This window comes from Ceratotherium simum, chromosome 6 (genome assembly GCF_057802395.1).
Source record: "Ceratotherium simum simum isolate JZ-2026a chromosome 6, ASM5780239v1, whole genome shotgun sequence".
NCBI classification, from domain to species: domain Eukaryota; kingdom Metazoa; phylum Chordata; class Mammalia; order Perissodactyla; family Rhinocerotidae; genus Ceratotherium; species Ceratotherium simum.
This window is the reverse complement of record NC_141905.1, coordinates 73,623,512-73,641,347: the sequence shown is the minus strand read 5'-3', so window position 1 is coordinate 73,641,347 and position 17,836 is coordinate 73,623,512. Positions and strand designations below refer to the sequence as shown.

General features: G+C 37.9%; 1 protein-coding gene across 2 annotated transcripts in view; it reads right to left on the bottom strand.

The window, feature by feature from the left end:
* TRUB1 (TruB pseudouridine synthase family member 1) overlaps positions 1-17,391 on the bottom strand; it is a 36,174-nt gene extending 18,783 nt beyond the window's left edge. Inside the window, exons 1-3 of one of the 2 annotated variants that reach the window (XM_004428102.3) lie at positions 17,069-17,390; positions 13,519-13,617; positions 7,765-7,820 (exon numbers count right to left, since the gene is read on the bottom strand). In XM_004428102.3, coding sequence (XP_004428159.1) covers positions 7,765-7,820; positions 13,519-13,617; positions 17,069-17,357 — 444 coding nt within the window. In that variant the 5' untranslated portion in view covers positions 17,358-17,390. Of the gene's footprint in view, positions 1-7,764; positions 7,821-13,518; positions 13,618-17,068 lie in introns of both variants that reach the window. The other variant, XM_087432663.1, reaches the window with a different exon arrangement.
* Between the last annotated feature and the right edge of the window lie 445 nt (positions 17,392-17,836).

Here is a 17,836-nt window from a genome sequence, read left to right as displayed (position 1 = left end):
CATAGTCATCACAAGATTCAATGTTACCACACATATAATTAAAACTAATTTTAAAATAATCTATTACTTCTTATATGAAATACTAAGACTAAGCTTAGTAACTTGATTATGCATGTAAACAAAAGCTAAATATTTAGGAAATGAGCAAAACTAGTAGAGCAGAGGTAGTGTACTTAACTATTACATGTGTTTTCTTAGTTAAGAGAAATTGCTACTTCTTAAGCTCTCCAGAAGGAAAAAAGTCACTTCTAAGAACTGATCATTATTCACAAGTGAAGAATTAAATCATTCCTAGTTAACTGAGGATTGTTTTACTCCTCATCTCAGGGCACACCTGTACTACATATTCTTTATACTCCTTCCCTCTTTTGGTCAAACCCAAACTGTATTTGGAGCACTACATAAAGTGGCAAGAAAAATGCAAGGAATATAATTCCCACTGAATATAATCTGTAGTTATGTCAGCAATTTTTTAAAGAGTAAGTTCAAAGTACTTAGAAGAAATTTAAGTTGATTAATGACAAGCTTCTTAAACTAGTGAAGGGACCAGAGACAAAAACGAGAAAAATCTGAAAACTTCAAATTCTCATAAACAAGCAGACATTTTATATCAGCCTACGTGCCCTCTGAGGAAATCATCTTCTATTACATAGGTCAGAATTATTATTTTTTTTATAAATACAATACAGAAGGGAAACACCCTAATGCATTTAATTTTTTAAAAATTTCATTAGTATTAACAAAAATTAGTTTCTTGTAACTAGACATTCAGTCTTATCACCTGAAATACCTCACTCCTGCTTCTATATTTTGGAACAATCAACCTTGATTAAGCATGCCACAGGGAGAAGTAGAGCAGGGTGAGTGGTAAGAGCACAGACTCAAAGGTTTGAACCTTAACTCCACCACAGTTGGTAAAGTAGGATAAGTTAGTCTTTCCTGCTGGAGCCTTGTTTCCTTATCCTAAAATAGGGATAACAACAGTACCTCATGAGAAGAAGCAGATTTTAACCAACAGTACTTGGCCCTGGTAAGCAACAGAAAACAAAATTATGATCATAACTGTTTAAAAAAAAAGATACAGAATGGCTCACAGTAACAGAGGTTAGAGTGACTCATCTGGTTACAGTGAGTTCCCATAAGGAACAGTAAGAAGCAACAAAATGCTCTCTCTGATTCTTGCCTTAATAATCTATTTGCTTAAGAAAAACACCACGCAATCAGGTATACTGTGCCTTGAATATATTTGCACTATTCTGCTATGTAACAAGCTTTAACCAGGAACCTTACCATGCTTTCCAAGCATGCAATGCTCATTTACTCTTTGGACTCCGAGTATCCTATACCTTGGCACGTGGTACTTCCCTGGCCTTGAGCTCCCTCTCTTCTCTAAAGATCAAACCCTGTTCATCTTTCAAAGCCGTCCCTGTTAATCCACCCCAACTCCTAATCACCTACCCGCTCGGCATAGCTAAAAGCAGGTGCTCAATACAAGTTTCTGACATAAAAAGAATGAAGGCCTATATCAAACCCACATCATATATTCATTCATTCACTAGTATGTTCATTCATTCAATCATGTTTCTTAATGACTGTGAATATACAAAGTATTATCCTGTGTGCTTGTGAGAGATACAAAGACATATACTGAAGAGTCTCCTACCTCTGGAAGGTTACAGTGTAACAGGATAAGCCATCAATAAAGACAACCTGCAGAGGGCAATGAGTATCACGGCGAAAATAGACAATAATTGTCTGTTCCCAGTGGTTTATCTTACTGAGCTCTCATGCCACACTTTCTGGCACATGTTTACCTACAGATGTTCATTGTTTTCCAAGCACATTTTGTATATTGATCCTTATCTTCCCAAATTACAAACTGTTAGGTTGAATTTTGCACTGTTATTCTATAGTTTCTTACTAAATGGAAACACAGTAGCAGCTTAATAAAAAGTTGTTGAGAGAATCATATACATGTTGAAGAAGTTCCTACATGTACAATTGTTCACAATTCACCACAGTTTTGGACATCCACATAGCATCTGCCAAGTTTCAAATCATTTAGGTTTTGCAGTTATACATGCTGCATTCTTTTTAGGGGAAATAATACCTAAACCAGCAGTTCTCTAACACTGTGGTTTCAGAACCCCTATAGGCACTTGGAAGTTACTGAGAAACCCTGGCACAAAAATTTTTTAATGTGGGTTTTATCTGTCAATATTTACTCTTTTAGAAATTTAAAGTGAAAAATGTTTGAAACACTAATACACATGCACACATTCCATTAGCCATGAGAAGCATGATAACATTGCTCATCAGGTAACCTCTGAAAAACTCCACTGTATACTTGTGAGATTGCAAGTAAAAAAGGCAAAACTATGAAAATAGTTTTGACTTCAACAGATCCTCTGAAAAAGCCTCAGGAATCTCTGGACCACACTTTGTGAACTGCTGATCTAAATCATAGCTGTTTCCTAGCTTTCCTTTGTCTTGGCATCTAGTAAAAATTATCTTTCAATTCTAAGTTCAATGGCCCACAAACTACCTAGAAAACTCCACCAAGACAGTTAAGCCTCCAGCTGAAACAAAGCCTCATCACCAAGAAGTTATGGACAGAAGAAAAAAGACACGGAATGTATATACATGACCCTACCATTTTATCTTACAAGGTCTAAATTCTACACAGAGAGGTTTTAGGGTTGTTTATTCTCCAGGATGTATATCTAGGAGTTGTTAATTCTATTAATGTATTCATTACAACATAATTCCACTACAACCAAACAAATGGAGGTCTTGTACAATTTTTAAAGAAGTTTCCATTGAAACTGTGTGTGCTCTTTGGGATTCATGGTTTCCCACTGATACTAATACTACTCCACTCTCTACTTCACTCATCTTCAAGCTCCCTGAACCCCACAGCAGATTAACTAGACAACTTTAAAAGTAAATCGGTTTCCGTACTCTTCAGGAGAAAGAAAAATGTTTGTATCACAGAAAGTGTACATAATCATTTCTATCTCAACTAGGCAACTGCTTTTGCTGAAGTTTGATTTTGTGTGTGTGTGCGCGTGTGAGGAAGATTAGCCCTGAGCTAACATCTGTTGCCAATCCTCCTCTTTTTGCTGAGGAAGAGTGGCCCTGGGCTAACATGCGTGCCCATCTTCCTCTACCTTATATGTTGGACACCTGCCATCGCATGGCCTGATAAGCGGTACGTAGGTCCATGCCCTGGATCCAAACCTGCAAACCCCAGGCTGCCGAAGTGGAGTGCATGAACTTAACCACTACGCCACCACGCTGGCCCCTGAAGTTTGATTTTGAAAGCTTGTGATTCAAAGTTTCACAAACAAGGGGATATTATTTAGAACGAGGAAGAACATTTTTTTAAAAACCTACCAAACTGAAAACATGTGGCTTTGAATGTCGTCATTAAAAAGGAACAGCTCTTTATAGTTCATAAGTGTAAGCCCTTCAAAATTTTCAATATAGTACTTATGAAATGTATGAATATTAATAGAGTGTAAAGAAAAGGTACAAATTGGACTAACCTCTAGAGACAATGGATTAGAAATGTCCAAATCTTAGAGAGTTGGCTAAATTTCACAGGAGCATTATTCAAGTCACACTTCAGAGTTGACACTGACTTGTTAACCTAAAATTGCTACTATAAACTTGGAAGAAATTACTGTCCTCTGAACACACTCAGGGTGGAAAAGTTTGTATACCCCAACGATAACAGTTGGTCAGCTGCTGGAGGGGATACAAAACTGCTTTCTTTCTTTTTTTTATAATTTTATTTATTTATTTTTTTCCCCCAAAGCCCCAGTAGATAGTTGTATGTCATAGTTGTGCATCCTTCTAGTTGCTGTATGTGGGATGCGGCCTCAGCATGGCCGGACAAGCGGTGCGTCGGTGCGCGCCCGGGATCCGAACCCGGGCTGCCAGCAGCGGAGCGCGCGCACTCAACCGCTAAGCCACGGGGCCGGCCCCAAAGCTGCTTTCTGAGGAAACGCTGGCTTTGCCTGCAGGTACTACTCTGGTTTATCTCCACATAGAAATGAGAGTAGACTTATATCCGGAAAATGCTAATTACAGTCTTTATATGGCATCAGTGATTTCATAACAGAACATCAACCCTTCCATCTGCTCATCTGGTTTCTAAAGCATGTATAAGTAACCAACTTTAACCAGCAACATAGAAAGCTAATAAAGATAACACTCCAAAACCTCATCAAAGTCTGTCACTTCCAAGTACATCTGCTATCCAGTTTCTGCTGAATGACTGGCTCAAAGAAAGCATAATTTAGGGAAGATTCTAGAGGGACTACGCAATCATGGCCTTCTTCTAGGTAATCTACATTTCATAGGTAGATCAAGGTAGGCTAAATGGACATATGAGCCTAACCCCTCTCAGAATAATTTTACCTAATGTATATCTGATGTAGATCTACTTCTACATCTGTTGTAAAACTATTTTTAACAACTACCATCTATTTGTCATTCAATATCCCTCATTGTAAGAAATTTCTTTCTGACTTTAATGCCCAGAGAAAGTCTGCCTCTCCCTTAAAGAACTGGCACTCTTTCTGATGAGTGCCATGTTTTGCCTAGGCCACTAGAAATCACAGAGAGGAATGAAATTAATTGTATTCAAGATTTCCAACAGAACTTCCTTGGATAAAATAAATGTCAAGTGTCTGTGGGATATGTAGAGATCTCAACAGGCCTGGAATTCAGAAGAGAGAAATTTGGGGATAGGTGAAATACTTGGGAATAGTAATAATATTTACTGAGCAACTTCTGCATACAAGGCACTGCACAGAAAACCTAGATGCTTGTTTATACATATTATGCAGGTAATCCCAAAAGAGAATGCAGTGAAAAAAATGACTCAAGGGAAACATGATCATTGGCAGAGCAAAGCTTACTATAAGACAGGAGAGGAAGCTAATGAAGAAGACAAGAAGGACTCTTCTTAAATCTTATTCTGACCTGAATGGGAAGGAATACAAGAAAGGAGTTGAGTGGTCTGAATAGTCTCTGGTCTTCACAAAATGGAAGCAAAATAATCTGACGGTGTAAAGATTTTACTAAAAAAGGTCAGCACGCCACCCATTAATTGATAGTGGTTGCATGAAGTGGCATTATGTTGAACAGGATTCTAAGGATGTTTCTTGGTTCAGCAGGAAAGAGTATTAGGCCATGTTCAATTAGCACTGTCTCCAATGAGGACTGAATGGTGAGGGAAGGGAGGACTGTGATACGGCTATAAGATGAAGATCAAATATCTGCCATCATCTAATTTTTCTAGTAGAACTGTGATGAAAATAAAAATCCATCTGTAAAAGTAGGAAGTGAAGAAAGATTAGAGACTAAGTCAAGCAGTAGGTCTGTGCCCAGTTGGAAGGCTGCAGGCACAAATTTTTCTTCTTAATGGAACAGCAGGAAAAATATCAAGAGTAGATTGTACATAGGATTAAAGTTGTTTGATAAAATTTTTGTTTTTTTATACATGTATGTGTATATAGGGTCACGACGTAAAATGAATTTCTTACTATGAGTCTTGGTCAAAAATTCTGAAAGCCACTGGATAAGAGGATATCTAAGATTCCTTCCAGTGCTGAAAACAAAATCTATTTTAAAATTCATTGACAGTTTTTAACTACTTTTGATCGAAGTGTAATCTTCAACACACTTAATTAAAGGTAAAATTTAAATGATTTAACTTTTCAACAAATACATTTTAATCTAAAATTAAAGTATAAGAAACACAAATAGCTAACAAAATAATAATGTCTATTTTTGAAATGGGAAGCACCCAAGAACTAGGTTTCTGCAATAAGATGCACCTGGGATTTTCTATATTTAAGTTACAGTCAGCTGAGGATCAGTGATTTCACTGTATGACATTCAGCTTTCCTAGTTGAATACTAAAATGATTTGTGATAAACAAAGCTTGAACCAGAGCCAATGATGTATCTACATTTCCAGTCAGTGTATTTCTGGAAATATGCCTGGAATTTTCACGTAAAATCTTTCAGTAACATATAGTAATGCTGCATGTATTTTTGGTTTGGGGGGGGAGGGGCGGGCCTGGACAATGAATATTCCGGTGAACTCAACATATTTTATCTCGGGGAAAAAAACCCAAACTAATTCCTTCATGTAAATATATCCTTTTTGTTAGTATTACAAAAATGACTTGTTTGTTGTAAAGATTTTGGAAAATACCAAATAATGTGAAAAAAGAAAATAAAAGTCATCCATAATCCTGTATCAAAGCAACCATTGTTTATATTTTGGAATTTAGAAACAAGTAATAATCAACTGGCAAACACCTATATCAGAAACAAATTCCAACTCCGTGTGTCAATATTTAAGCACAATGTACAAATTTACTGTAAAACAGTCAAACTCCTCCATTCTAACACAATTTTTGTATTCTGTGATTTTTCAACACCAATATTTTGAAGATTGCAGAGTAAGCTACACTGAAATTCTTCCATTTATCTAAGGCATTATGATCCTTTCCAACTGAAAGACACAGAATTTTATGCCAGTTTATAACTAAAATGGAATGTCAAAGGCAATATACTCTCCAGGGCTTTTTATTTTAAGAAAAGCTTACTTAGATCACTGCCACTCAAAGTGTGGTCCAAGGGCAAGATAAGTTCAGAAAACGAAGGTGTTTAGAAATTTATTTAGCAATTTGATGCTACCATAACATTTTAATTATATTTTACAAAAGTCATCAATCAGTCTGTAATGAACCGGAAATTTTTTAAATGGTCTTTGACCACACTTGTTAAGCAAAAATTTAGACAAAATCACTTTACCAATTATTTATATCCTACTTAGAGCAAGGGTTTTAAAACAAAATATTTAGTCCAGGAATTTGCTGAAATTCTTCTCTACCTAGTGGCATATTAACCTTCCTTCCACAGGCATTTTCACTGGCCCCCAGCCCCAGCTATTATAACCAGCACCTAGTTGCTAATTAGAATACAGATAGTATCTCTTTTAGAGCTGAAAGAGACCCTAGAGAGGTCAAATCATTTTCCTAAGGAAAAACTGAGAGGCCCAGAGGGGTTAACCTCTTTAACATCTTGACTTCTATTTGAAGGCTCCTTCCACCCTGCAGTTTCTCGTGAGGGTTCTCATTGAAGGCCTGAAGCAATCCACAGGCTTAGAGCCTCTCCTGCCTCTGCATGACTCCTCCTCTCTCTCGAGAGTCAAATGCCTCAAAAAATGCTTTTGGATTTAGTCAAGGCTACTCTAATAGATGAATGATGTAACTTATCATCTTAAAGAAGCCCCATTCTTTTCTTTAGTAAACATTTTCTAACCATTGAACAAAGCATGTCTTTGTTGAAAAGTGCATGATTTACACAATGGTATTGTTTCTACAAAAATTGCAAGGTTTAAAAAAAATATGCCAATAGAATTTATGATCTATAAGTTCTCTTTCACCTAAGAAATACAATTATATTAAAAAACTAAATATAAACTTTTTAAAATTATGGGCACTGCAGAGTTTTTGCTTCTATAAGTCAAATTTGTTTTTTAATTAACAATTTCCAATTTACGGTCTCAATATTTTGAATCTCAGCTTTCATGATTGTAGACATTGTGATTAATACTTAGGATTGGCACTCATTCATGCAATTTATACAGTTTATTTTTTAATTGATAAAACCCAACACATAGATAATTAAGAAAAACATTCAAGAAAAAAGAAAAACAGAACTATTCCAGTATTCTTACCTTGGATCCTGACAACATACTGGTCAACATTTTTGTTCCCCTTCCAATTCCAACTACTACAAATCAAAGAAAGAAATATTATAACACCCTATTCTGAAAACTAAAATTTTAAATATCTACATATTTTGGTCATAATTTCCCAGCACATATCACGTAAAGTTGGAAAGGGCATATATTTAGCATAATTTGAGGGCTCCTATTACTCCAATCAGTTGAACTTGTCACGAAACTAGGAAATTCTGAAGAGGGGATGGGAGAGAGACTTTTTTTTTCTTTCTCAAAGTGCTAAACACGGCAGAAACCTCAACCCAGACAATTAGATAATGAAGAGTTTTAGAAAAATCTCAAAGGACTCACTGAAATTTTACATGGGCATCCGTGAAAAACACATGGTACAATTAACCCTAGTATGATAAAGTCTTTTGACAGAGTTCATTATTAAACAAAGCAAAAGCCATCATCTTAGCTAACGAACTGTTTAAAGATGATTAGTGCCCAGCAGTATACAATCGAGAAAACAGAAACATAACAAACCAACCCAACACAAAGAAGAATACAGAGTAAAACGAGAGCCTGGAGAAAGTATGTTCACATGGACCATACATAAAGCATGACAATGGCCCACTTGTCTCTCCAATTTCAAACATTACTTATCCATATGACAACACATTTCACCAGGCGAGGATGAGAGGATATAATCATTTCTTCACTTAATAGCAAGCAAATTTTTGTAAGAATTGAAGTATTCCTCATCAATGGATACAATTTTTTGAAAGAACACAATATGACCACCACAATTCAGAATTACAAGGAGAATTGATTGGCAAGCTGAAAGAATGATGATGAATAGTTATAGCAGATATCATTCACTGAGTTTACCATGTATCATATTCCACTCTAAATGCTTTCCATTCATTAGCTCAATTAAGCCTTATAGCAACCCTAAAAGGTAATACAATGATCTCTATTTCATAGATGAGGAAACGGAGGCGTATAGAGACTAAGAACTTTGCCTAGCATCTCATAACTGGTACATGATGGAGTTAAAATTCAGGCCAGACTGTCTAACTGCAGACCCCCTTCCTTTTCATCCTCCCTGCCCCTTTACTGATCTAGGCTTTCTTCCCACTGCCACCAGCCTAAATCAGCCTAAACCACTGCAAACTCGACTGTTCTACATCCTATCCCTTCCTCTTCCAATTCATACCGTCTCATAACCATCTCTGAAAACCTATATTGCACACTACAAAGCCCCCCAACAATCCTCAATAGGGTCCCAATGCCTACAGTACCAAATCTTAGTAAAGTATTCAAAGTCCATCCTTCAAAACCCAGCTCAAAACCCAACTCCCTCATAAAGTCTATCCCAAACTCCCACTAAGCTTCTATGATAGAGTCATATTGGCTCGAGGACTAAGACAAAAGACTATCTGCCTTTGGTATCCTCTGTTGAGCACAGTACTTTTCAAATGGTAGCCGCTCCTGCAGAGGCAAAATTTTAGTATAACAATAACAACAAAGATTCAATGTTACTTTATTCCACTCAAGAATCCCCAATTAATATTTCTTGAGCAGCTACTATGTGCAGAGTCCCAAAAAGAATACTTTCAATGAAACGGCACATTTCCTGACTTTGAAAGAGCTTATAATCTCCTGGGGAAAATAAAATACAGCCAAGGGAAATTGTGAGTGCTCAAAAAATGTTGCCTGAATTAATGAGTGAATAACGCTAAATACGAATATGATAGTATATGATTAAGTGTTAAGATAAAAACAGAGAGAATAATTGCAGTAGGAGATCAAATGAGGGAGTGCTCTAAATGCCTAGAGGCCAGAGAATGCTTCATTCAAGCATTTCAAACAGAGTTTGAGTTAGGCCTTAGAGGATGTACAGGATTCGAACATACAGACAAGAGAGAAGCACGTTCTAAAGAAGGAACAAACTGTACAAATTCTCAGATACAAGGATGAGCACAGGTTTATCAACCGAAGTGCAGGGTGTCTTAAAAGCAGGCTGACATGTTTGACTTCATCATGGTTGAAATGCTGAACTGATGATGATTTCTCTGCTAATTCAGTGATCCAGAATGACAGAATTTAAAACCAGAAGGCATCTCAGAGCTACCCAAAACCAAGGCCCATTGAAGTTAGGTAATTAGTGAAAGCAGAATTTTAGGAAGACTAACACAGAAGTGGTACGTAGAAAAATTAGCTGGAGTGAGACCCAACCAACTAGCAGCTTTTCATTCAAGGGACAGTTTACTGGACAGAATTTTTCCCCAGCTTTTTCCCATTCAGTCATTCAAAATTTTATTCAGTACTTATTGTATAGATAAAGACATAAACAAGACCTGGTTCCAGTCCTCAGTGAGTTAACAAAAACAAAGAATAGAATGAAGTTTTACATTAGCAATATAAAAGAGCAAGTGGGCAGGCTTCACATGCGGGAGATAGCATTTCAGGATTTCTACAACTAAAGAAGACAGATGAGCAGTTTATCTGAAAAGAAAAGCACGTGCAAAGACACAACAGTTTGAAAAAGTGTGGAGAATTAGCAGAATGAATGAATAACAGGGTTTCCCAAGCACTGTCTCAGAATTACTATTCTCTTTCTCTATCTCCCAAATTTTCTGTGCTCAAATGTTTCTCTGTAAAAAACCCACTATCTCCAAACCTATCAAAATGTTCTGGTATTCTATTCTCAAATCAAAACGATAGACTTTATGATGACAGCCACTTTGGGACAGGCAAGAGTATTACGCATATAATTCCAAAGCTTTTTGCACTTGGAAGTTTCTAGTGCCATTTATCTAATTCTATAATACCCTCGCAATCATCTTAAAAGATCTGTATCTTTCCACTTCCAGGAAGCTATCTTAATCTAAAACAAAGAAAAAGTTTTACTCATAAAGATGTTCCTCACAAAATCAGTCCTACTAATAAAACTCTGACAATAACCTCAATGATCTCAAATAAGGAAATGGTTAAATAAGTTGTATTTTACCCAAATGACAGCACATTATGTTGCCATTAAAAATAATGTTTACTTCCTTCTTAGAGCTGCTTCTGCTGCATCCCATAAATTTTGGTACGTTGCGTTTCCATTTTCGTTTGTCTCAAGATATCTCTGATTTCCCTTTTGATTTCTTCTTTGACCCACTGGTTGCTCAGAAGTGTTAAAACTTCCACATTTTGTGGAATTTTCCAGCTTTCCTCCTGTAATTGATTTCTAGTTTCATACCATTGTGGGCGGAGAAGATATTTGATATGATTTCAACACTTTAAATATACACAATTATATTTGTCAATTATTCCTCAATAAAATTATAAAAAAGAAAGAAAAAATCATGTTTACAAATAGTTTTTTTAATTAACATGAACAAATGCTTATGATATAATGTTAAGTAAAAAAAACAAGATACAAATGTATATGTAGTAAAACAGCTCAACTTTAAAAATCTGCATAGATAAAAAGCTAGGAGAAAATATTACAAAAATGTTAACAGTGATATTCCTGGAAGGTGGAAAATGGATAATTTTTATTTTCAACTTTACAGTTTTTTGTATTTTCTAAATTTTTTCACTGCGATTTTATAACCTCTAGAGTTAAAAAATAATAACATTTAAAGTGGTATATAGGACCTTAGTTTCCATTTCAAGTGATTTATAATAAATGGGTGTATTAGTTTCCTATTGCTGCTATAACAAATTACTGACTTAGCGGCATAAAACAACATAAACTTATTATCTTACAGTTCTGGAGGTCAGGAGTCTAAAATGGGTGTTACTGCGCCAAAAATCAAGGTGTTAGCATGGTTGCATTCTTTTCTAGAGGCCCTACGGGAGAATCTTTCTCTAGAGGCTTCCTACGGGAGTTTCCTTGCCTTTTCCAGCTTCTAGAGACTACTCACATTCCTTGGCTTGTAAACCTCCTTCCTTATTCAAAGCCAGCAATCGCATCACTCCAACCTCTGCTTCCACTGCCACGTCTTCTCTGACTCTTTCCTGCCTCCTCTTCTACTTTTAAAGACCCTGTAATTACACTGGGCCCACCTGGATATTTCAGGGTAATCTCTTTATCTTAAAGTCAGCTGATTAGCAACACCAATTCCATATACAACCTTAACCCCCCTTGTGATATAGCCTACCACATTCATAGGTGCTGGAGATTAGGACGTGGACATCTTTTGGGGGCCATTATTATGACTGTTGCAGGATTTCTGAGAATTCTGCAAGCCCTTTTTATAGAATTATATAGGTTATATATAATATATATGTATTATATTTAATAATTTAACATTTAAATTATAAATATTTTAAATAATTAATATTTAAATATATAAGTTAATAGAATTATAAACCTGAATTTCAGATTATATCTTAAATTGTCAGCTAAATTCTTAAATCTCTACTATTAATATTACAAAAAACAAAATCTAAAATGTTGAAAGTAAAAGTATATTTTTTCACACAGGTCCAGTTTTGTAAACAAAAAGACCTTTATAAAGCACTTCACAGGGTACAGTATATAACTGTATATTATAGATATTTCATAAGAGATTTCAATAAACCTTCTGAGAGTTATGGTAGATGTTATCCCTTTTTAAGAGATACAGAAACTGAGATTCAGAGATGCTACAGGATTTGCCTGGTGTGCATGTACTCTGTAAATAAAGCAGCCAGTACACAAATTCCTGATGATTAGAGCCCAGCCCTTATTTCACCATACAATAAAAATCAACTTCTCTTAACAGTTTCAAGAACTGCTAACTTAGACGATAAATATCCCTTATTCTGTGACTAAATACACACTTTTTAAAAAAAAATTTATTTCTCATCAGAAACCACAGGTATTAGAAGAAAAATTAATAAATTTGACATATGAATATACTATATCATCATAAAAGTCTCTGTGTGATCAAGTATAAATTAAGCCTCCAAATGAAAAATTGTTTCCAGTGCAATTTCTTCTACTCATACAAACAGCCAAATGCAATCCTTCATAACATTAAAATGGAAGCTTCAACAAGATCCCTTAGGTTTAGGGTAAAAAATAAACTTATTTATTCACTGCCTTGAATATCACTACCTGTATTTTCTACATACCAATAAGTAACAACCACCAGAAATGAATACAATTGGTCCATTCATAAATAAGCAGCAGATCTTATCCCGTCTCTTCTTGTATTTATGGTGCTGTGCCTTGGAAAACAGTAGAACAGAATGCTTATGACAAATAGGCTTCAACTTAAGGAGTGCTGAACTGATAAGAATCGTGAAGCCACTTCTAGACCAATGGCAAAGAATGCCGTGATTGACCGGTAATCCTGCAGGTGTTCGGCATAAACCACATTGCTCACACAAAAAGTCGAGGAACAGCAAACCACCCTTATCAGATAGGAAGGGTGGGAACAGTCCCAAAATCCAAGTTCCCAGATGCCAGCCAAGGGCAAGCCTTCCAAGCAGGCCTTGCTACAGATAGCGATTTCAGGCCTGCTATGTTAACTCTTTTCTGCACAGGCACAAACCCTTTCTCAAAGTCCCATCTATACATAAAAGTGGCTACTTCTAATAGCTTTGTATACCTTGTACCACTTAAGGGCTTCTTTAGAAGATGGCATTATAAATCCAGTAGATCTGAAATATTCCAAAGTAGATTGAAAATGGCTTGGCTTTAGTCAATCTTCTCTGTTCTCAATTAATTTTTCCTTCTGATATTGACAGTTACATTAAACTTCGATTCATATCTCTTACCCAGAACTCCCCGGGCTGCGCTGTCTAGAGTCCCTCCATGCCCAATTTTCAAAGTCTGCTTTTTCCTCTTGGTCCATTCTGAAGAAGGCATGCCAGCTTCTATGAGAGTAATTGGGATGAGAAAAGGTAATTACCAAGACACACGAAGTAGGATCTTCATAAATACAGGGGGGTGAGGGAGGTGGGGAGGTGGCTGGAGTACTCAAAACAAATGAAAAGTATTGTACAAACTTAACAGATTTTAAAATGTACAGACACTCCCTAAATTACAAAGAAATAGTATTCCAAAATTAGTTGTTTAGAAAATAGAATTCATTTTCTGAGGGAAAAAAACATTTTAAAAAAGTGGGTAAATATCCAGGCTAACCCACAAAAACCTAGTAAACTCCTTGTAGTAGTGGGCTGTTAGATAGAGAATGATGAAAAGAAGTTAGTTTTTATATAGGCAGCTAGTTTTAAAAGTCCTCAATTTCATTTCCAAATCTCTTTCATTTCCTGGTATTCTTTGCTGGTACCCCTGCTATGTTGGGAGTACATCTCATACAAGGCTACTTCTAATTACAGTAAGTTCCCAAACTATCTGTATTCATCGTCCTCCTCTCTGAATCAAAACTCTCAATTCTTTAAAGAAGCTAATCTCAACAAAAGGTTATGCTGGAAGCAGATAACAGTTCAATCGCCTCTTAACCACTGAAGCATTTAGATTTAAAAAAAGAGGATGCCAACTTGGCCTATCTCATATTTCTATTGTAAAGATAACCTGAAATAATGTTACCCGAAATTGCTTTGGAAACTACAAAGTACTATAACAATAAGTTGATATTATTATTATTATATATAACAATATATTGAAAGAATATTGGCTACTGGACTTCAAATGAGAAAGGAGAGGAGCAGGAACAGCTGTAGTGATCTACACCCCTCCAAACCCATCAAATCTTCCTTATAACTATTGAGATTAAGAAGATAGAAAAAGCAAAAGAAAATGAAGAGAGGGCAGAGAAAGGAAAAGGAGGAAGCAAAGCAATACTGGAGAAGCTAGATTAAATGGCCAAACGGATGTGCTGGGTTGCTCAGCCTCACCACATAATTACCACCCTCCTGAGAACCATAGTATCTGGAACAGAGTCCTAGTGCCACTCTCTGATCATGACATCACCATGCTTGGAAGGGCATCGCCGTCTGCTTTAACAAAAACCCATAAGGCGAGACCTACGCTTCAAACCTTTCACCTTTCACTTGCAACCTATTATGGATCTCTCATCCATGAATTTACAGAAACCTTTTGGGGAAATCTATATTTTTGTACTTGATACTCCTTGGAGTATGAAGGCCCATAAATTTACTGTCTTGCCCTTGTGTTCAAATTTACCTTCAAGTTTGAAGACATACCACCTCTACTACATTGGAATTTGGTTCACCCCACTGGTAACCATTCATGGATGAATATTTATTAAGGTCTTTTCTAGCTATACAGTTCTGATATGTTTGGGTCCTTGAAGGATTCAAACAGATGACGAAGAGCAGGGATTTTAGAACGACATGAAACAATATAAGGAAAGGCAAGGAATGTTAATAGAGGCCATGACCATTGACTGTGGCCTTAAATTAGTGGTTGTCACACCTGGCTGGCATTAGACTGTGATCCCTTGGAATGTGTATCTTTAAGAACCTTCTCAGCTAACTCTGACAGCCATTAGAATGGCATTTGGGAAGCCCTGGTCCAGTTAACATACATATAGAATAGGCCAATCACAAGCAACATAAAAACGCAGAGTAATGAGGGGCCGGCCAGGTGGCGTGGTCGTTAAGTTCACGCGCTCTGCTTCAGCTGCCCAGGGTTCACAGATTCAGATCCTGGGCACGGACCTATGCACCACTTATCAAGCCATGCTGTGGCAGCCGTCCCATCTAGAAAGTAGAGGAACATGGGCACAGATGATACCCCAGGGCCAATCTTCTTCAGCAAAAAGAGGAGGACTGGCAACAGATGTTAACTCAGGGCTAATCTTCCTCACCAAAAAAAAAAAAAAACAATGAGAGAGAGTAATGAGGTGGTCTACATCTGAGTGAGCGGCTTCCAGAAAACGGCCCAGCAACAGCCCTGAAACAATCAGTTTTAACCAAGTTTCAACAAGAAACTTCCGTTCTTGGAGGCAGATTAACCAGAAGGCCAGGATATGGCTTTGATCCTATCAGAAACCTGTCTGAGAGAAAGAATGGTAATCATTACCTTGAAGATCAAAAAGCCATAGTTGAGCTAACAAATCAGGCCAAACGACAGCAATTCCATGAAGGAAACAACTCTTTGGTGACACCACAAAGCTTGCCCTTGATGCAATTCCTTCCCTTCAACATCCCCTACTTGACCCATCCTTACAGGTAACAAAGTACAAAGAAAGTATAACAAAAGAATGAGTAGACATAACACTGGAATTAAACATCTGCAAGAGTGTACCTATTGCTAATAAACATGTGAATTTGTATTGTGTCAGTTTCAATTAACAAATTCCTATCAGAATTTGTTTTTGCATTAAAAAAAAAAAGTTAAGTTTGCCAGGGGACACTAAACAATGTTAAGAAGCAAGTTCCTATACTAGTTTAATGAAAAGACAGGCCAAGGCCAAACTCTGGAGGGTCCTGAATAGTTTTATCACCAAAGGCTGCTGACACTACTAGGCTCAGTTAAGAGAAGAGATAGTATCTTTCCTCTCCCTGTCTCTATAGGCCAGCACAGATCTGGCTTATTGTAGACGTCCAATAAATTTAAGGTTCCTTGATGCCACCGTCTGAAATGATCTACTGGGCTGGAGAACTGAGAGATCCTTCAGGCTTTTCTAATATTCTCCCAGTGTATACGAAGAAACAAAGTTACAAAAAGAATGCTCTTAGAGAAGTGACCAAGTTATATCCAGTGTTCCTCAAAATGTGGTCCATTAGACTACTTACACCAGAAATCACCCGGAGCAACAATTTAAAAATGCAGTTTCCTAAAAATACCTGAGACCCCCCCTAATCACAATCTCTAGGAGGGCAGGGATTAGGAATCTGCATTTGTACAAGGGACTCTAAGTAATTCTTACGCCCACCATGTGAAAACCAGTGTGTTACGTCTTGGTTAACTAAGTAATATCTGCAGTTCCAACGTATTTTAAAGAATGCAACTTTGAGGGTAGAGGGCCAGTGCTTCCTTCAGGAGGGGTTCATCTACATGAACCCAACAAAAGGCTCCTGAGGGATCAGATTAGAGAAAATTGGTCTGCACGCCCAAGGGTAGAGGTTTATTTGTGTATGTGTGGGTTTTTGTTTTTTGGAGGTTTTCCCCTTGAGAACGACAACTCAGGAGTTCACGTCAGGGCAAGTCCAAGCCCGAGATGCCCCAGATCTCCGTCCAGAGCTGATTCAGTGGCCGTTATCCCTTTCCCTGCCTTTTCTCTCTTGAGCCCTGAGTACGCAAAACAAAAAACCAAAAAAAACCCCGGCGTGCTGTCCTGCAGCTTCCGCCCTCGCAGCCACCGTCTCAGCCTGGCCCCCACCCGGGCTGCAGTACCTGCCAGCAGCTTCTCCTTCAGCCGATTCAGCAGCTCGGCTGAAGTGGGCCCTTTGGGCTTGTGCACGGCGAACACGCCGCTCAGGGACAGCAGCTTAGTCGCCAAAGCGGCCTTGGAGACCCTGGCTTCGGATCCGCTCCTGGCAGCGGCCGCAACCGCCGCGGCTGCAGCCGTCACTGGCGAGGTGGCAGCCGTTGCTGCGGCTGTTCCTGCAGTTTCAGGGACTGGGGCTGTGCCTGTTTTCAAAGACGACGACGACGAGACCATGGCCGCCTCAGCAGCAGCCATGCTTTTGTAGCCCAGAACTGTTTTGTATCCTCGAGTCGCACGCTAATGACGCAGCAAAGAACGCGTCCAACAAGCCCCCATCTTTCCCACATGTACTTAGAAGCTGTGTGGACGGGATGGGGCGGGGGGGGGGGGTCGCAAGGGCTTGTGGGAATTGTAGTCCAGGGTCTTCCCGTGCAGGCTGAGGTGGCTGTGCCTTCTGAGGGCTGTGATGGAGTAGTTTTTCTCCTGCAATCCTAAATGCTTCGTAGGTGGGGTTAGTACGGTGCTGCACGTGTAATTTGGAGTTACAGTCATATAAACTGCCTAATCCGAACACCAAGTCTGTGTATATTTTCGGCGAGAAATCTCTTCACATCCCACCTGCCCGCCCCCGTTCCGGAACTAAGAGGACCCAGCGTCCAAGAATAGAAAACTTGAAGTATTGACTTTTGCTGCGGCTTGTGAAGAACCATGGCTGCCTTGATTCACTGCTTCCT